At 36.9% G+C, this 21,922-nt stretch overlaps 1 protein-coding gene across 1 annotated transcript in view; it reads left to right on the top strand.

The window, feature by feature from the left end:
* The window catches only part of BANK1 (B cell scaffold protein with ankyrin repeats 1), a 309,171-nt gene that overhangs the window by 119,831 nt on the left and 167,418 nt on the right, over positions 1–21,922 (top strand). The window contains exon 6 of the mRNA XM_053217099.1: positions 743–848. Within this exon, the coding sequence (XP_053073074.1) occupies positions 743–848 (106 nt within the window). The remainder of the gene's footprint in view (positions 1–742; positions 849–21,922) is intronic.

The following is a 21,922-nucleotide window of genomic DNA, read 5'->3' as shown; positions in this document are numbered from 1 at the left end:
TTATTATTTAAGGCACCTAGATTTATTGAAAAATAAAGATATAGAGTAATAAAAATGTCTTTTTCTCAATCTAGTCATTTAATTTCTGTGACTATGTATTGGCAATAAGTCTAATTTTATTTAGAAGTCATATCAAAAGTATGAACGTTTGTTTTACAATCCTCTCTCCGCTCCATGGCCTTGTTGATTGGTACATGTCTTCAGATACAGTTACCTATGTCTCACATCCACTTGGTCCCAACTGTAGCTTCACAAAACACAGTTTTAGAAGAAAGGTGGCCTCTGTAATAGGTTTGTCCTCAGTAGTAGGATTCTACACAGCTCATCCCCAAATGCTCAGTTTGGGGAAGTAGAATATCTGACCTTTAAGTTGAAGAACGAGACTCATCATTTTATTATTTCATTTGTTAAAATGTAACATGTATTTTAACAGAAGTTTATTTTTGAAACAAATTTCAGTGTTGCCATTGACCTGCAATAGTACTTTTTTTTTTTAATTAGTAAGTATTTAAGTAAAGATATTCATGCAGACACAAAGCCAATCTATTTTTCTACTATTTTAATAACTGACTTTTAGGCAAACCTCTAATGTTTTGTATTATTCTTTCAAAAGGGGTTATCAGTATTATTAGAAAGATTAACCAGTATTTACTCTAGCTAATACTTTTATTATGTTGCACTAAGATGAGTTTGTGTGTAAATAATTTAACTAAGAAAAATTCTCCTTTTCATTTGAAAACAGAAAGACATTGACGAACTTGATGATATTCTCACATCCGTATTCAAGCATGAAATACCATATTATGAATTTCAGTCGTTCCAACCTAACATCAACCCTCAAAAAGAATGTGAGTATTTTCCAACTGCATCAATTATTTACTCTGTGCAACTATTTAAATATTATCTCTAAGAATATAGGTAGCTGCACTGTTGACTTTAGCCAATTCCTATCCCCTGGTGAGAGAGCACATTTATAACAAACTTCTAAGGGTCCATTTGGTAAATTTTTACTTTTTTTTATCTCAAGCCCTAAAAATGTGCATAATTTTTAAAATCAGCGAACCTACTTCCTGATTTTTATTCTAAGGAAATGTTTAGATAATTGGTAATGGAGATTATTCATCAGCATTATTTGTAATTACCAAAGGTAAAAATAACTTAATCTTCCAAACATTGGTAATTGATTAAATAAATTTTGGCACATCCATTAATGCAACCATCATAAACAACTTTTATTATGAATTGATTTGCTGGCTGGAATGATGCTTTGATATATACTTAATTGAATAAAAGCAGGGTACATAGCAGTAGATAGAGTATGATTTGCTGCTTAAAATAGTACATATGTTTGGGGCAACTGGGTGGCTAAGTAGGTTAAGCATTGGCTCAGGTCATGATCTCAGGGTTGGTGGGTTCAAGCCCCATGTCGGGCTCCATGCTGACAGCTCAGAGCCTGGAGCCTACTTCAGATTCTGTGTCCCCTCTCTCTCTGCCTCTCCCCTGCTCGCACTTGCCTCTCTCTCAAAAATAAATAAACATTAAAAAATAATTTAAAACAGTAGTATGTATGTTTATATATGTATATTATATGTATATGGAGAGAGAGAGAGAGAGAGAGAGAGAGAGAGAGATGGTCTGGACAGACAGGCACCTGTTAACAATAGTTATGTTTAGTTGTGCAATTTCAGGTAGTACATCTTTTTTTTTTTTCATTTTACTTTCTTTATCTGTGTTTTCTACAATGACTGTATTATTTGTGTCATAAGAAGAAATATACATATACATATTGAGAAAAGTATATAAAGGAGCTACTATGAGAAAAATCATACTTCTACATTTTATCATGAACTCAACAGTATATTTTCAAAATTGCCTGCTCCTACATAGTTTGTTGACACGCTGTTTATAATTCGCTTATATGCCCAGTATGTGCCAAACACTATGATAGGGATGTAATGATGCATAAGACAGGCATGGAGCTAAAGAATATGAGAGGTCTAGTGCAGGTATACTGTAGGACTATTTAGCAGAGGCTTTTTCTGTACTTTCTGTGCTGTTTGAAGCAATTTTTTCATCAGGCTGGCAAGCCTCAGGGAAGCAGGAAGAAAAGAATAGAAGTCTTAAGGCACGGCCAGTTGTGTTTTACCTCCATGTGCAAGAACCTGTAAGATGTTTACATTATGAGTTTGCATTATGCGGAAGGGGTAATAATGCACTAGTTTTGAATAAGTAATCTTGTGAGAGTGGTGAAAACTTACTTTGATATTTCCACATACATTTGAACAATATATAACTCACAAAGGTTAGACCTGAAGTTAGGTTAGAAAAGAAACATAACATGATTTCTCACTTAAGACGCTCATCATTTAATTGGGAAAATGAGAGAATTTGTAAGTCATAATAGAAACAATGTACTAAACTCTATGGAATTGATTACATCAACAATAGAATTTTAGAGAAAAGGTGCATTATTTTTCAGGACGTGCTTCATAAAGGAGGTAGGATTTTACATGGGTCTTGAATAATGTGTTCCAATGAGGAAAGAGAAAGGGAACAGAAAAATTCTAGGCTTAAGAAAATGCATGGAAAGGTATGAGGAAGGGATTATGACACAGTTTTAACAAGTTCCTTCAGCGTTGTGTTTCTTTAGGTTTGTGGAAGAAGAATTGTGAGATTGGAGAGGATGGTATGGTCCTTCACTTTTATGGGTTAAGAATTCTAGTTAAGTTTAAAACTGCCTCTCAATATCTAGCTTAGATTATACAATGTGAATTTTAGAGTTAGAAAGGATGGAAGAGTTCTCATCCCTTATTTTCATAGAAAAAGAATTCTGGATGGGTTAAATTAGAGTTCCTGGTAATGTGGAAGAAGTCCAGCTTCTGTTTTTCTGATAAACTTCCAGGTAAAGCAGATGCTGATGCTGCTATACCTTTCACAGAGTGTTAAGGGTTTAGAGCAGTGGTTCTCGAACTTGGTGCATATTATAATTAGCTGAGGAGCTTTTAGAACCTTTGATGCCTAAACCATACCTCCCCATTAATGAAGAATCTGGGATGGGATCTTTGGCGTAAAGAAAATATTACACTCTCTTTACAGAGGTTGGAAAGTTAGTAGCATGTAAAAGTTTTAAACCATTATTAAAATTTAATGATGAACCTGTATTTGAAAAATATTTTTATAAAACAATTGCATTTTTGAAAAGAAGCTACAAGGGGAAAGTTCAATATAATCTAGGTGATTCGTTCAGATCCCTCATTACTGAGTATTGCTAGATGATAGATGCTATTAAACCTATAATGGTAGCAAAAAACCTTAATAACATCAAGCTTTCATTCCTAGTAGAAGTACAGAATAACAAAATGCAAATCACAGAACAAAAATATGCAAAATGGACATGAATATGACTGAACTCATGTATTTCTTGCCTCCTTGGCCTCATAATCTTGCATTAGTGTCAGCTTCAAAATATTTGGAGTTTAAGGGGCACCTGGGTGGGTCAGTCAGTTAACTGTCTGGCCCTTGATTTTGGCTCAGTTCATGACCTCATGGTTGGTGAGTTCAAGACGTGTTAGGCTCTGCACAGACAGATTCTTTCTCTCTCTCTCTCTCTCCCCCTCTCTCTCTCTGCTCCTCCCCTGCTCGTGCTCTTTCACTCTCAAAATAGATAAATAAACTTAAAAATATATATTTCTGGTCCTTAAGACCTTGCACCATATTTTTATTGATTTATTTTTATTTTTTTATATAATTTCTCATCAAGTTAGCTAATGTACAGTGTATACAGTGTGCTCTTGGTTTTAGGGGTAGATTCCCAGGATTCATCACTTGTATACAAACCCAGTGCTCATCCCAACAAGTGCCCTTCTCAGTGGCCATCACCCATTTTCCCCTCTCCCCTGCCTCCCCCATGACTCTCTTGGTTTGTTCTCTGTATTTATGAATCTCTTATGGTTTGCCTCCCTCTCTGTTTGAAACTATTTTTTCCCCTTCCCTTCCTCCATGGTCTTCTTTTAAGTTTCTTAAGTTGTACATATAAGTGAAAACATATGATATTTGTCTTTCGCTGACTGACTGATTTCACTTAGCATAACACCCTCCAGTTCCATCCACATTTTTGCAAATGGCTGGATTTTTCTTTCTTATTGCCAAGTAGTATTCCATTGTATATAAACCACATCTTCTTTATCCATTCGTCAGTTGATGAACACTTTGGCTCTTTACATAATTTGGCTATTGTTGAAAGCACTGCTATAAACATTGGGGTACATGTGCCCCTATGAATCAACACTCCTGTATGCTTTGGATAAATTCCTAGTAGTGCTATTATTGCTCAGTCATAGCGAAGTTCTATTTCTAATTTTTTGAGGAACCTCCACACTGTTTTCCAGAGTGGCTGCACCAATTTGCATTCCCACCAGCAGTGCAAGAGGGTTCCCATTTCTCCATATCCTCACCAACATCTGTTGTTTCCTGAGTTGTTAATTTTAGCCACTCTGACTGGTGTGAGGTAGTATCTCAGTGTGGCTTTGATTTGTGTTTCCCTGATGACGAGTGATGTTGAGCATCTTTTCATATGTCTGCTGGCCACCTAGATGTCTTCTTTGGAAAAGTGTCTATTCATGTCTTCTGCCCATTTCTTCACTGGATTATTTGCTTTTCAGAGATTGAGTTTGTTAAATTCTTTATAGATTTTGGATATTAACTTTTTATATGATATGTCATTTGCAAATATTTTCTCCCATTCTGTCAGTTGCCTTTTAGTTTTGTTGATTGTTTTCTTTGCAGTGTAGAAGATTTTTATCTTGATGAGGTCCCAGTAGTTCATTTTTGTTTTTAATTCCCTTGCCTTTGGAGATGTGTCAAGTAAGAAATTTCTGTGGCTGAGATCAGAGAGGTTTTTTCCTGCTTTCTCCTCTAGGGGTTTGATGGTTTCCTGTCTCACATTCAGGTCCCTCATCCATTTTGAGTTTGTTTTTGTGAATGGTGTAAAGAAGTAGTCTAGTTTCATTCTTCTGCATGTTGCTGTCCAGTTCTCCCAGCATCATTTGCTAAAGAGACTATCTATTTCCATGCTATACTCTTCCCTGCTTTGTCAAAGATTAGCTGGCCATGCATTTGTGGGTCTAGTTCTGGGTCCTCTATTCTGTTCCAGTGTTTTGTGTGTCTGTTTTTGTGCCAATACCATACTGTCTCAAAGATTATAGCTTTGTAGTAGAAGCTAAAGTCCAGGATTGTGATGCCTCCCTCTTTGGTTTTCTTTTTCAACATTACTTTGGCTACTCAGGGTCTTGTGTGGTTCCATACAAATTTTAGGATTGTTTGTTCTAGCTTTGAGATGAATGCCAGTGCAGTTTCAATTGGGATTGCATTGAATGTGTAGATTGCTTTGGGTAATATTGATATTTTAACAATATTTGTTCTTCCAGTCCATGAGCAGGGAATGTTTTTCCGTTTCTTTGTGTCTTCTTCAATTTCCTTCATAAGTTTTCTATAGTTTTCAGCATAATATCTTTCACATCTTTGGTTAGGTTTATTCCTAGGTATTTTATGGTTTTCAGTGCAATTGTAAATTGGATTGATTTCTTGATTTCTCTTCTCTTCTTCTCTTGATTTCTTCTTCCAGGAAGAAATGCAAACAATTTCTATACATTGATTTTGTATCCTGTGACTTTGCTGAATTCGTCAGTTCTAGCAGCTTTTTGGGGGAGTCTTGGATTTTCCATGTAAAGTATCATGTCATCTGCAAAAAGTGAAAGTTTGACTTCTTCTTTGTCAATTTGAAAACCTTTTATTTCATTTTGTTGTCTGATTGCTGAGGCTGAGACTTCCAACACTATGTTAAACAACAGTGGTGAGAGTGGACATCCCTATTATGTTCCTGATCTCAGGGGGAAAGCTCTCAGTTTGAGGATGATATTAGCTGCAGGCTTTTCATATATGGTGTTTATGATGTTAAGGTATGTTCCTTCTATCTAGATTTTCTTGAGGGTTCTTATTAAGAAAGGATGCTGTCTTTTGTCAAATGCCTTTTCCGCATCTATTGACAGGATGATGCGGTTCTTGTCCTTCCTTTTATTGATGTGATGTATCACATCGATTGATTTGCAAATATTGAACCAGCCCTGCAGCCCAGGAATGAATCCCATTTGATCATGGTGAATAATTCTTTTAATACACTGTTGAACTCAATTTGCTATTATCTTGTTGAGAATTTTTACATCGATGTTCATCAGGGATACAGGCCTGTAATTCTCCTTTTTAGTGGGGTTTCTATCTGGTTTGGGAATCAAGGTAATGCTGGCTTCACAGAATGAGTCCAGAAGTTTTCCTTCCATTTCTATTTTTCAGAACAGCTTAAGAAGGATAGGTATTCGCTCTGTTTTAGATGTCTGGTTGAATTCCCCTGGGAAGCCATCTGGCCCAGGACTCATTTGGTGGGAGATTTTTGATAACTGATGCAATTTCTTCACTGGTTATGTGTCTGTCCAAATTTTCTATTTCTTCCTGTTTGAGTTTTGGTAGTGTGTGGGTGTCTTGGAATTTGTCCATTTCTTCCAGGTTGTCTAGTTGGTTGGCATATAATTTTCATACTATTCTCTAATAATTGTATTTCTGTGATGTTCATTGTGATCTGTTCCTTTCAGTTGTGATTTTATCCATTTGGGTCCTCTCCCTTTTCTTTTTGAGAAGTCTGGCTAAGGGTTTATCAATTTTGTTTATCTTTTCAAAACACCAGGTCTTAGATTTATTGATCTGTTCTACTGTTTTTATTTTTGTTGTTGTTGTTGTTTTTGGATTCTATACTGTTTATTTCTGCTCTAATCTTTATTATTCTCTTCTTCTGCTGGCTTTGGGGTTTTTTTGCTGTTCTGCTGCTAGTTCCTTTCGGCGTGCTATTAGGTTTTGTATTTGGGATTTTTCTTGTCTGTTGAGATAGGCATGGATTGCAATGTATTTTCCTCTTAAGACTGCCTTTGCTGCATCCCAAAGATTTTGGACTGTCATGTGTTCATTTTCATTTGCTTTCATGTATTTTTAAATTTTGTCTTTAATTGCCTGGCTGACCCATTCATTCTTTAGTAGGATGTTCTTTAACATCCATGCATTTGGAGGCTTTCCTAATTTTTTCTTGTGGTTGATTTTAAGTTTCATAACATTGTGTTCTGAAAATATGCATGGTATGACCTCAATTCTTTTATATTTATTGAGGGCTGTTTTGTGACCTAGTATGTGATCTATCTTGAAGAATGTTCCATGTGCACTCAAGAATAATGTGTATTCCACCTCTTTTGGATGAAAAGTTCTAAATATATCTGTCAAGTCTATCTGGTCCAGTGTATCATTCAAGACCATTGTTTCTTGATTGGTTTTCTGCTTAAATGATCTGTCCATTGTTGTATGTGGAGTATTAAAGTCCCCTTCAGTTACCATATTCTTATCAATAAGATTGCTTATGTTTGTGATTGATTTATATATTTGGGTACTCTCAAGTTGGGAGCATACACATTTACAACTATTAACTCTTCTTGATGGATAGACCCTGTGATTATGATATAATTCCCTTCTTCATCTCTTGTTACAGCCTTTTGTTTAAAATCTAGTTTGTATGATATAAGTATGGCTGCTCCACCTTTCTTTTGACTTCCAGTAGCATGATAGATGGTTCTGCATCCACTCACTTTCAATTTGAATGTGTCCTAAGGTCTAAAATGGGTCTCTTATAGACAGCATATAGATGGGTCTTATTTTTTTTATCCATTCTGATACCCTATGCATTTTGATTGGAGCATTTAGTCTGTTTACATTCAAACTTACTATCAGAAGATATGGATTTAGTGTCATTGTGTTATCTGTAGATTTCATGCTTGTGGTGATGTCTCTGGTCCTTTGTAGTCTTTGCAGCATTCCACTCACAGAGTCCCCCTTAGCATCTCTTGCACGGCTGGTTTAGTGGTCATGAACTCCATCAGTTCTTATTTGTCTGGAAAAGCCTATATTTCTCCTTCTGTTCTGAATGACATCATTGTTGAATAAAAGATTCTTGGCTGCATATTTTTCCTGTTCAGCACATTAAATATTTCCTGCCACTCCCTTCAGGCCTGCCGAGTTTCAGTGGATAGGTCTGCTACCCTTACGTGTCCACCTTTGTAGGTTAAGGCCATTTGTCCCTAGCTGCTTTCAGAATTCTCTCTTTATCTTTGTATTTTGCCAGTCTCACTATGATATGCAGTGGAGTTGACCTATTACTGTTAAATCTGAAGGGAGTTCTCTGTGCCTTCTGGAGTTGGATGTCTGCTTCCTTGCCCAGATTAGGGAAATTCTCAGCTATCATTTGTTCATGTAAACCTTCTGCCCCTTTCTCTCTCTTCTTCTTCTGGAACTCCTATGATATGGATGTTATTATGTTTCATTGAATCACTTAGTTCTCTAATTTTCCCCTCATGGTCTAGTATTTTCTTATACCCCTTTTTCTCAGCTTCATCATTTTCCATAATTTTATCTTCCATTTCACTACACTCTCCTCAGCCTCTTCCATCCTTGCTGTCACTGCATCTAGTTTGTTTTACATCTCTATTTCAGCATTTCTTAATTTGTCATGACTATTTCTTAATTCCTTGTTCTCTGCAGCAGTAGATTCTCTGCTGTCTTCTATGCTTTTTTCAAGCTCAGCTATTAATCTTATACTATTATTCTAAATTCTTGCTCAGATATATCCTTTATATCTGCTTTGAGCAATTCTCTAGCTTTCATTTTTCCTGGAATTTCTTCTGAGGAGAATTCTTCCATTTTGTCATTTTGGCTAGTCTCCTGTCCCTTAGGTGTTTTAATAGCTTGCTATGTGTTCTGCATCTGTGAGCACTACTGTATTATGAAGGGCCATATGCTGTCCGGGGCCTGGCCTTTCAGGAGGTATTTTTGGAGTGTGCTGCGTGCTCTCTGTTGTTGTGACTCTGGTTGCTTTATCTTCCTACTGGTAATAGTGGTTTGGACCTTCCACCAGGTGTGCTTTGATTTGTTCTTTGAAGTAACCCTGGAAAAAATTTTAAAAAGGCTGGGGTGGTGGAAGAGACCTTATCCCATGCAAAGAGAGAAATGGCAGGGGTGGGGGAAAAGAAAAAATTTGACCAGGCAGAGAATCAGAGAAACTATACAGCTTAATCCAGAGAGAGAGAGAGAGAGAGAGAGAGAGAGAGAGGAAAATAAAGAAGAAGAAGATATAGAAGAGGTATAAAAAGAATAGATTAAAAATCTCTGCTTAAACAAACCAACAAGTGGAACAACCAGACTAGAGAAGGGAAGAAATAAGAGGAAGAAAAGGAATGGGGGGGGGGGCGCAATATATATATATATATAGAGAGAGAGAGAGAGAGAGAGACAGAGACAGAGAGAGAGAGCGAGAGAGAGAGAGAGAGAGACCAAGAATCAAATCAGAAAATGTACCACCACTGGACTGATATCTGATGGTGCCTTGGAACCAGTGGCTGTGGAAGAGAGGCTGGTTCAGTCAGTTTCAATCTTGCTCTGTTAGATAGATACGAAGTTACCAGGCACAGAGAGGCATAGTTTGGTGTAGAAAGGGCCTGCTGTCTGTTCCTTAAACCCCACCTTGTTGGTGATGGGGAGAAAAATGGTGACACCCCCGTCTCTCCTCCCCGGACGGGGTGTCCTAAACCACTCTGTTCAGGCCATTCTCACAGCACCATGCAGGTGTGAGCAGGCCGGTTTGTCCCACTCTAGTCTCCTGCACCTCCTAAGTGCTCGGCTGGATTCAAACCCAGATGTCTTAAAGGATCCTGCTCTGCGTACCCCGATTCCGGTGTAGTGCCACTACACCCAGCTAACAAAGGGCGTCTGGCCAACAGGCGCCTGCAGGGTCTTTTGTCCTTGGAGCAGCTATTTGCCTTCTTCCCACAGCACTCAAGGGAGGGGATTGCTCTCTTTGACTGCGCCTCTGAGCTGGGTACCAAGCCCGGGGCTGCCTCTCTTCCTCCCCAGGTGCACACACAGAGCTGCAGGCCCCAGATCAGAGAAAGCCCTGCGGTTAGAAATTGGTTCTTTCTCCGTTTTTCCATTCCCTGATCTGTGGTTTTTCTCTTGTCCAAATACAATCCTACACTTCCACATCCTCTCTTTCTCTTCCTTTTGTCTCCCCACAGAAGGGTATCCCTTCCCTCCATTCCTATGCTGCCTATTTTATCTCTCCCAGTTTTCAGTCACGCACCTATGACCCGCCAAGTGGCTCTGTGGGCCCCGGGAGATGTTTCTGCCACTCTGTAGCCTGGATTCCTGTAATTCCAAGTCTTCTGGCCTCAATACTGCTGGGTTTGAGGGACGAGGAAATCTCGAGTCCCCCTACTTCTCCGCCATGTTGACTCCTGTGTCTCTTGCACCATATTTTTATAGTGTTGACATTAAATTCATGATAAGATTTGAGAGGCTTTTATATCTAATGTGGAATTAATTGAACAAGAGAGTTTGGGAAAGAAATGTTAGGTTGCTAAGAACTTCCATGGAAACACTTCTAGAGATGCCCTGAGAGGTAAATTTAACAAACAATCGGGTATTATTCCAGATGTCTGTCCCTGAGGACGATTCTACAATTACTTGCTGAAGTTTTTTTTATTTATTAAAAATTTATTATTTATTACTCCATATTTTAGCTGAAAAAAATTGGAGGTTAGGACACAGTGGAGAAGATAGTCATAAGGAACTGATAGGGTACATTTGGTATTGACTTACCCTAATGGTGAGCCATGGAAATTACACACAGATATCTATGGTTCTTTGAAAGTATGGCCATAATGCTGTATTAATCAAAACTGTTATATTGTTGCACCATCCTCTTTGCTTTTCAAGTTGATTTTAGTAAATTCTGGGTTTAGTTCCCTGTCACTTCATTTATAATAAGTAAAATGCTATCTGTGCCATTATGCCTTGGTCATTTTCACTCCTGCCCGCCAGTCTGACAGGTGTGAAATGATATCTTTAATTAATATTGTTATTACTAATATAGCTGTGCATCTTTTATTCTATTTGAAGTTTTATTTTTCTCCAGTGAATTTCCATTTCATAGACTTCATGTATTTCTAATGACTGCTATCTTTTTCTTATTGAATTTGGGATTTCTTTTTTCGTTTTCAGTATGTATATGCTGGATACTAACTATTTGCCAGTTTTATACATTGTACATATGCACTTAATTTGTTCCTTGTTTTTCAGTTTATATGGTATCTTATGTAAGCATATAATTAAATTCATTATAAAACTTGATATCTATTAGAGCTGGTCTCCACCTCCACTTAAAATTAACTTTGCTCTTCTTTTTCCTTTATTTATCCTTGATATTTAGGATCCACTGGTCAAATTCCATCAAAACCCCTAATAAAATTGAAGTAAAATTATACATTAATTTGATTAAAATTGCCACTTTTGTCATACTTAACTCTTTCTGACCATAAACATGATACTCTATTTATTTGGGTCTTTTTTATTATAGCTTTCAAAAAAATTGTATTTTTATAAATTCTTGAAAACTTTTATCAGATTTATTTCTGATTATTTTATGGTCTTGTTAACACCAAAAATACTACATTAAAATTATGATTTTTAATTATTTTTTACTGTTCCTTTCCTTGATACCTATGGTATTGAGCCATGTACCTTATAATGTATCTTATAACGTATAATGTGTTCTATATGGAAAAGGAGTTTTCACAATGAGGAATTACTGTTCTTACTCCCTGAAAAGAAAATTAGGAACAGATAGAATCAACATTAGGGATATTTTTACAAAAATAATTTTTAATTCACTGTCTTCCCAAAATATGAATTTTGCAAAACATGAGCTGTATGGACCTTTCTAGTGTTCTTTTTAAAATTATTTTGAGAATAGTTGACACACAATGTTGCATTAGGTTCAGGTGTACAACATAATGATGCAACAAGTTTCTACATTATGCTGTGGTTACCACAAGTGTAGGTACCCTCTGTCTGGATACATTGCTATTACAATATCATTGTCTATATTCCTTATGCTGTGCCTATTCATTCCATAACTGAAATCTGGTATGTGTTTTCAGTTTAAATCACTTAAGAAGAAAATCAGAAGCAATGAAATAAGCAATCTAAAAGGAAAATAAATGATCAAGATTATTCCTTATTCTGAGATAAGAAGTAGTAGGTGGCAGAAAAAATATATAGTCACGTAAACTCACTTTAAATTAGTTACAAGCACATCACCGTTCAATAAGTTCACTAAATTAGGGAAAGATTTACATATAACACACTATCAAAACTTGTAGTGATTGGTAAATTGGAGATTTGGTATGTAAATTAACTGTAAAATTACAAATTTTCCCATTTCATTTTCTTGATAACTCAACCTACATGTATAGATTTTCATATATCCTACTAAGGACATTTTGTAGCATACTCTCAAGTTAATTTCATGAACTAATGGTAAAGTTTGTATCAAGTAATAATAAATAAAACAACCACTTTGAATCCTTTAAAATGTTTTTCACTTGAATAACCAAAAAAATACCATTCTTTTAGTATTATACTACTGTTATTCACTTTTACAGTATTTTTTTAAAAGACTCTATATTTCTCCAGATGTAAAGTTTCAATAGTTATGCTAATAAGCATTATAACTGTTATTGGAGGGTGTAAATTTTTTTTGGAAGGAAGGAAGGAAAAGAAAGAAGCAATGTAGGAAGGAAGGAAGCAAAAAAAATTAAGGTTGATACCAGGGCAAAATTTGGCCTTCCCTGCACTTGAATTATCCCCAGACAAGAAGCACCTCTGGCCTTGAGTCCATTGAGAGCATAGGTAAGAAAGAACAGTATGTCCTACAGAGTCAAAGAAACATCCCTGGCCTCAGGATGTATCCTAACACTATGAAGATAAGCAATGTGAGATCCTGAGTCCAGCAACCATTTACGAATGGTCAGCCCTTCAGATTTCAACAACATTCATAATTCTTTCTCATTATGCCTATTACGATTACCATAACAACATATATTCTGTGATCATTGAGAAATCTGTGATTATAGATGAAAACGATGGGCTTGAGAATGCAATATTGTCTCCCAATCAGGAGAATTTGGATCTATAAAATTCTATGAAGCAATCTTATTAATTCATTCATATTACAAGTATAAACAAAGTACCAGACACTCTCCTAGGTACTCCTAGGTGGCCACTCTAGAAAAGTCTGTCTTCATGAAACTCTTAATGAGGGCAATAGAATAAGCAATTAAATCATCACAACAAAATAAAATATTGCTTCAAATAGTAATATTGGTTATGAGAAAAATAAAGTGAGATGGTAGAGAGATGAGAGGTGATGAGATGCCATGCAAAGATTATAATACGGTTTAGTATCATCTAATTTACATGTTAAAAAATAGTATTTTGCAGGGCACCCTGGTGGCTCAGTCGATTAAGCATAGACCTTTGGCTCAGATAATCACCTCACGGTTCACGAGGTTGAGCCCCATGTCAGGCTCTGTACTAACAGCTCAGAGCTTGGAGCTTGCTTCAGATTCTGTGTTTTCCTCTCTCTCTGCCCCTCCCCTGCTCATGCTGTATCTCTCTTTCTCTCAAAAATAAATAAAAACACTTAAAAAATAGTATTTTGCTGCTATGTAGAGAACGGATTATAGGTGTGTAAGAATGGAAGCAGGGACACTGGATAGGAGGCCATTCTGATAGTCTCGGGGGAGATGTGATGATGGCCTGGTGGTGGCAGTGGAAGTAATGACATGTGCCCTTACTTAGGTATTTGCAGATAAAGAATACTGCTGACAGATGACCAGAAGCCCTGCTACCAGGTCATCATGGTATTCACAGTCATAGCACAGATGAGACCATTCTGTAGAGAGGGTAGTTCAGAGCAAAGGTCGAGTCCTGGGCAATGCAATATTTAGAGGTCTGGAAGAGAAATTTCCATAACAAGAGACAGAGAAGGAGCCCTTGTTGAAGTAGGAGTGTGATGTCTTGAGAGCAAGTAAAGAAAATGTTTCTGAGAAAAGGAAGTGATCAACCATGACTTATCCTACTTCAGAGAGTAAGAATGAGAAAATGCCACAAAATAATTTGTAAGTTACAAAATCATTCTTCAATGCCAAAATGTCCCCAGTGGATCCAGGTATTCCCCAAATCTTTGCATCAAAAGTATCACTTGGCCTATCCGTTTCTCCTGAAAGTCTGTATGAATAGATAGTATCTGTAGAACAAATACTGGCTAGATTAAGAACTATAGTTTTTATTAATTCCCCAAGGCCTCCAAAATTCTGCAAAAACATCTAAAAGTAATTGGAAACACACACTGATTCAGAGAATGCAAGTTGTTAATGAGTCAAATAAAGAACTACCCAGAAGAAACAGAGAAGAGGATTATGTAAAGTTTTAATTAACTGCCTCTCAGGTTCATTTTCCATTGTAGTAGACTTGAATTTCATTTGTTATATTCTCTTCCCGCATTTGAAGCATCTCTAAAGTTGAAAGTTGTGTTGAGATATATCCACATGGCAATAAGGAATGACTGGAAGCTTACAGGACAAATTATGAACAGGGCAGTGTAATATACAAGGGACAGGAGAGCAGGTAAGTAAAAAAAATAAGTAACAGATTAGGCTGAGAATCCAAGAATCTGCAAGAGCAGAGTTAACAGCACATAATAAAAAACAGGTGAGGCTTGAAGGCTAAAGCAGTAGGCTGCATTGTCTACAGCTATTTTCACAGCATTCTAATCCCAAGAACCAGTTCCTGACTTGGCTCATTCTGGAAGCCAGAAAGGTGAGCTGGAAAGGCAGATTTGTATCCTTATGGAAGACATTGTTGACAATAATGGAAATCTTGGAAATAAGCATGACCTCTACCCATGATATCTGACTGGCTATAAGAAGTTAAATCCTCGGGACACCCGGTGGCTCAGTCGGTTGAGTATCCGGCTTCAGCTCAGGTCATGATCTCACAGTTTGTGGGTTTGAGCCCCGCGTCGGGCTCTGTGCTGACAGTTCAGAGCCTGGAGCCTGCTTCCGATTCTGTGTCTCCCTCTCTCTCTGTCCCTCTCCTGCTTACACTGTCTCTATCTCTCAAGAATAAATAAACACTAAAAAAAAAATTAAAAAAAAAAGAAATTAAATCCTCTGTGCTCATTACCCACACAATCTGAATGGAGATTACCTCTGTAAGAATATAATGTGTGGTGGTTGGTGGAAATATTATTTCTAACAATGTTTATTTCTCAGGTTGCTGTCAGATTGTATATTTTTCTAAGAAATAAATAAAGATAAATTTATTTTACCCTTGACAACATGAAAAGATACTTTAAAATATGTAAACCATGACAAAAGAGGGAATCTAGGAAATCTCTTTGAGAAACCGAGAATAGAACAGAGAAAATGTCTGCCCCAGACATTCTTTGTATAGCTTTCTGTGAGGTTCACTTCAGTTTTCCCAGCTACCCACTCTCATTTATTTGATCCAAGCCCCCATTCTTTGTTGTATTTAGCATTTTGCTTAAACTTCAGTGGACATCAGAATTACTTGAAAAGTTTGTTAAAATCCAGATTTGCGGGCTCTACTCAGAATTTCTGATACAGTAGGTGTGGGATGGGCCCAAGAATTTTGCATTTCTCACAAATTCATAGATGATGCTGATGCTACTGGTCTGTGAGTTACCAATGAAAACCACTGAGTAAAAACAACAGTAATGCGTGGCACTGCCCTATACGTAAATAAAATTGACATGAATAAAATTCAAGTCAAGATATCAGATTTGTTTTTAGTTTATCACTCCATGTCCCAGGATTTAAAGTGTGGTTGCAGAATGAAGTAATCTTAGAGTACTTATCTAAAAAATTTATTTTTATGTGTGTATCTTTAAAAAAAAACCCTCATGAATTCTTAGAAGTTTAATGGACTCTGCTTTGTACTAGGTTTTCTTCCAGGCACTGAGGGAAGGTAGAGGAATATGAGATAAATAAAATACAACGCATATATGCAGAGGGCCCCAAAGACAAAGGAAGAGAAACCATCACAAAAATAAATGCCATTAATACAGCATATGCTCTGCTAATAAGAGCTAGCACTCGCATTTTGTGCGCTCTGTGTGAGGAACAATTAATTCTAAGCACTTTCCTTACTTTAATGCATTTAATTCCTCCCAGGAATCCTGAAGAAAGTACTGTTTTTCATCTCTGCTTTACAGATGAGACATTGTATCACTTGCCCAACTAGTGGAAGAGCTGGGACTTGGATCCAAACAGCCCAGAGGCCATGGTCATGGTACTAACCACTCAACAATGACAGCCCTACATGCTGTAATGAACTGTAGCTCCAGGGAGGTGTGGGAGCCCAGAGGAAGAAGGGCAGTCAGAGGAAGCTTCCTAGGGAGACGATCTTAAATTTAGAGGAAAGGTGATGAATTATTTTTGCTAAATTATTTAAAATTACCACTTTAATAAATAATTTGTAGAAGCAAGTTTGAAATTATCCTGATGCCCTCTGTATGTTGTTTTTTTGCAATCCTACAAATATGATGATTTTTGTTTTGTAGTGCATGATTTCCTTCCAATCACCCATTTTGCCTCCATGTGAAAATACTATCCTTTAGGAGGGATCTCTTTAGTTTGTTCATAGATTTATGCCCAGTGCCTATGAGAGTTTCTAGCACTTGATAAGTATTTACTATATTAGTTAAGTTGTTAACGGCAACCAAGTTAACTACAAGAATAACATCAGTAAGACCTCGGTCAGCAATATATATAGACTAGTAATATTTGAGACTAGTAATATCTGAGACCAGTAATATATAAAGGAGCTCTTCTTTGTAGAAATATAAGGCAGCTACTTATAATGTCATTATTTTGTCTTTTATATTCTTTTCTACCCCCGATCTGTAGCATCTGACATTAGTAGAATGAAAAAAAAAATGGCATATGAGCTTTCTGAATATACTGCTTGAATTGTCTGTGCTCAGATAACCAAGACACCTATGTTTATCTTCTGTGGGCCAACACAAAAAATATAGGGTTTTCAGGATCAAAAGTAATAAGTTAAATCTATAAGTTTATCATAGGGTTAGGGAGAAAACATACATATACTGTCCATTAGTAACTGGTAACAGGAAAGAGGCTCTGTAACATCCATTTTATTAAGAACTATGCATACATGGGTTAGCCTCAGTTACACACACACACACACACACACACACACACACACACACTAGGATGTTTTTTTTATTATAAATTGAGTAAGTCATTATTTAAGGAACTTCCTCTTACTTTTGCAGCTGTTGTGTAATAATGGTCCTCAAACCCAGGGTTTCTGTCCTCTGAAATTCTTGACAGGTCTAGAGGAAACCCCCAACAGTACCCTATTACTAAGCTACCCCCAAATATCTCCTTTTGCTTCTGAAAGGGACTCATCTGCTCTCTGGATTCTACCATTACCAAATAGTTACAGAAGATCTTTGTAGCATCACTGCAGGTGTAAAGACTCATTGTATTATTCTAGAAGGATAGGAAGTCAAAGAAGAACTTGTTATTATGTCTTGTTCCTTTAAGTGATGGTTTATCAAAACTACCACAGTCATTTTCCTCACCAAATTAGGATGCTCCAGAGAAACAGAACCAATAGGATGTATTCAGAGAGACAGAGAGACAGGAGGAGGTTTATTTTAAGGAACTGGCTCACATGATTGTGGAGCTGGCAATTCTGAAATGTGCAGGGCAGGCCAGAGGCTGGAAATTCCAGCACAAGTTGATTTTGCAGTCTTGAGTCCAAAGGCAGTCTGGAGACCAAATTTCTTCCTCTTTGGGGATCTTCCGTATTTTTCCCCAGGGCCTTCAACTGATTGGATGAGGCCCGCTCACATGATGGAGGATAATCTGCTTTACTCAGAGTCTACTGATTTAAAGGTTAATCACATCTGTAATATACTGTCATAGTTACAACTAGACTAGTGTTTGACCAAACAGTTGGGCACCATAACCAAGCCAGATGATGCATACAAATAACAGCCACACTTACCAACATTCTGTTGTTTAGAGGTCACCAGCTCTAAACAAATTTACTACACATCTTTGGGGATTCCTAGCAATCCGTTTGAAGAATGCTGGTCAATAGATTTGTAAAGTAACTGTAACTTACTAGGTAAAAAAATCTCCTAAAATATCTTACTCTAGTTAGTAAACTGAAGATGTGTTGATTGTGCAGTTAAGAGATATACTCTGAATTTATCAGATCAAGGCAAAACAGATATTGCTTAGAATATTAAGACATGGTGAATTATAGAGCTATTACTACTTTCCTGTTTCATGAGCAGGCCTTTTGGATTAACATCACCTGTTTAGCATAGTAAACTAAATTATTCCTAAAGAAATACATGTCCTAATTCCCAGATCTGTGATTATGTTACTTTCTATGGCAAAAAGGACTTTGCCTTATTTCAGAATATTTTCTCTTCCACAGGACAAGCTTTCTGTGGTGACTTGGGAGCTAAGTTTATAACCAATATTTTCTACTCAAAGACACATATGTCTAATTTGACTTACTGCTTTATAATTTATTGTGGTAGCTACCCCATCAGCACCCACACCTATACTTCTCCATGGCCATCATTGTCACCTTCCCTGATGAATTTCTCTTTCTGTTACCTTGTAACTTTGTAGCCATGAACCCGAATGTTATCTTAATCCACCTCTTTCTTTCAGAGCAGCAGACTCAAACATCAAGTCCTGTTAACTTTTCTTTTGAAGTGTCTGACATTTCTGGCCTTCCCTGTCCATTCCTGTCTGCCTCCACTCTAATTCAGACCATCAGTTATTTCTCCTTGCTCCTGAAAAAATCTTCTAACAGGCTTTTCCAACATGTTTCATTTTCTATCCTACACTTAGATGCTCCTCTAAACATTCTTTTATTCCATTTTTATCCTGTCCCTATATTACATATGATGGTTCCCAAAGGTACCTAAGCCCTAACCAGTCCCTTTATTGCCCCTATACTGCCCAGATTTTCCTCTTTGCTTTAGTTCATTTTTACTGTCAAAATTACTTAACATGTTTAAAGAATAAACCAGTTGCTCAAGACCATAATAAGTCCTCAAAAATGCTGAATATTCCTTACTAGTGAAATCAAGCATCCTTGCCTGATATGTTGGTTTACTGCTGTACATCCTTTGAATTTCCACATAAGACCCACACCAAGGCCACTGGGTAGCTTTCTACATGTAAGTCATGGCCTCATTGGAGAGGGACCAACTTTCTGATCTCAACTTAGCCCATCTAGTTTCCACGTTTATGTTGTTCTAGGTTTCCTGACTCTTTCTAGGCTCTTTTCTAGGCTTCTTTCTAGGTTCTTGTTTTTTATTTTTTGTTTTTTACTGTCAAAATTCAGCAGAGATAAAGTTGGTAATTTTAATAAGTCATTTTTAGATGAATGCAGAGAAACAGAATACAGTCACACATGTATAGAAATAAAGTTTCTAGAGATTTCTTATTTTATTATATATATATATACATATATATACATATATATATATGTATATATATATATTCTATTTTAAACAGAGGTTAGCCATAGATTGACTGGATTGGTTGAACTTGGAGCAACCCCACTCCTTTTATTACCCATCACTGTCTGATAGTGAGGAATGGATAATAAACCTATTGAAATGTTGTGAGATTTAATTTTAATTGGTACCATTCTAAGAACTGCTAATAAAGACACTACATCTTCTTTTGCTTCCAACATCACCTCCAGGCATAGAGTCCAAACTCCCAGACTGTTTATTGTCACCTCATGGATGGCTTCAAACTTGTTTGTATGTAGCCTTATTTCCCCTGGCCATTCCTGACCCACTGCCCTGGATAAGGTGTTTTACAGTGCATCCCCAGACACTCCTTCACTAGGATCAGACCATCTTGCATCAACCTGTCACTTAAATGTTCTGCTGCTCTGCTAACATTCACTCTGAAACTATGCGCCTGAAATTCCTACTTTTCAGCTCCATTCATTAGCTATCATGTTTCCTTCCCTTCTTCTTCCTTCTTCCTCTTTTCCTCTTTCTCCTCATCTTATTACCACTGTGGCTCATTTCATGGTGGATTCTATGTATTAGGGTATTCAGTGAGCAGTGAACTCTTTCTGGAGTTAAGGTTACATGCTCCATTCATTTCTCATGCTTCTTGTCACTTCATCATCCAGATGTTTTGCATGCTAGAATATCCGTCTTTCAGAACTCTGTTTTTAGTTTTACAAAACTCCCAAGTCTTAAGCATTTAGTTACAACAAAATATACAGATTTCACCAAAATTTAAAAGGTGTACAATCACTCAAAAGAATTTATATTATCTGAGAACAACAGAATAAGGATTCACCTTCATCTAGTTTTTCCTGTTGTTTTGCCTAAGCCTGGAAAGTAGGAAAATAAACAACACACCATCAAGGCTCTAGAATTGTTCTTTCTGCCTCCAGGGTGGTTGCCAATGTGGGCTCTAACCATGCTCAGTTTGGATTTTAACTTTGTAAGCCCTAAACACAGAGACAGCCAAGGTGAATGCCTCAGAAACCATGGGCTAGAATGTTCACAGCTTCCTCCTCTAGCCCCACGCCTTTCCTGGCTTTCCCCTGAGGAGCAGTGCACAGGATTGAACTCAGAGCCTCCTTAACTGTGTGGAAGAGAGAAGAGAAGGCATCATGCTTTTGAAAATGCCTGGCCATGATGGGAAACAAATTCTGAGCTCTCTCTCGCTAAAAAGGAAAAGGGACCTTTAGATTGTGTTAAAATATAGTTGATTCTCACTATTCACAGTAGTTACGTACTATAAAGTCACTGAGTAGAGAATACTGAACCATTGCTCTAGGAGAAATACAGGGTTAGCCTCCTGCAAACCTGTGGTCACATTTCTGTCAATCCATCAATACGTAACCTCATTTTAGGCATGTTTCTGTTTAAAAACACAGCACTTAATATATATTTTTGATTCACTAACATTAAACTCAACAAAAATATCACTATAATTCATGCCTGAACAAAGCCTATCTGACATTTTTTCTTCATAAAGTACATCACATCCTTCTTGTGCTTAGGATCACCAGGCAGCACCTCTGTCCTATGCCAGAGGGGCACTTTCAACAGCTGAATCACCATCACCACCACCAACAAACCCACAAAAATGGGAAACATGTGGCACTACATAGACCACAAAAAAGACATTTGTTTCAAGTATAAGAGTTAAATTAAGGCAGGGTGTTGCCTTGTCTGACCTGTTGGCAACATGCACTTTGAATGACTCAGATTTTTCACAGCTCTGTACATTTCTTCAGATGACCACAAAGGGCCACAAGTTTTGATTTGGGGGTATATGTAAATTTTTATAAGTAAGAAAATGCAAATATGGAATTCCCAAATAATGAGGATCAACTATAAATGTTTGTATGAAAGAATACATTGGACCTAGGTTTAATAGCTTATTGATAGACATTATTATCCTCATTTAAAGGTTGAGAAAATTGAGACAAAGAAAGTTCAAGTTACTTGCCCAAATTACACCATTAGTAAATGTTAGAGTTAGGATCCATACAGTCTGGTTCAAAAGCCCCAATGTTTGTCCACGGCCATACCACCCTGAACGCACCTGGTTGATCTCATCAAAAACCCCAATGTTTAAGCTTTAACTGCACAATATTGCCTCTCAAAATAAATAAGTATTAAGTTTTAGAATTTTAAGGTCTATAATAATAAAAGGTATGATTTTGAACTTTATATATTAAAATGAAATCAGGATTGCTTTGAATATAATGTCGATTAGGAATTTAACCATTTTAACTAAAACATTTGTAAAAAACAAAAACAAAAGAAGAGAAAAAGAAGAAGATCTTACATGAGGTTTCTTGAGATAATTAACAA

Source organism: Acinonyx jubatus, chromosome B1 (assembly GCF_027475565.1).
Source record: "Acinonyx jubatus isolate Ajub_Pintada_27869175 chromosome B1, VMU_Ajub_asm_v1.0, whole genome shotgun sequence".
Classification (NCBI taxonomy): domain Eukaryota; kingdom Metazoa; phylum Chordata; class Mammalia; order Carnivora; family Felidae; genus Acinonyx; species Acinonyx jubatus.
Note: the sequence above shows the minus strand (reverse complement) of the source record. Positions and strands in the feature narration are given on the sequence as shown.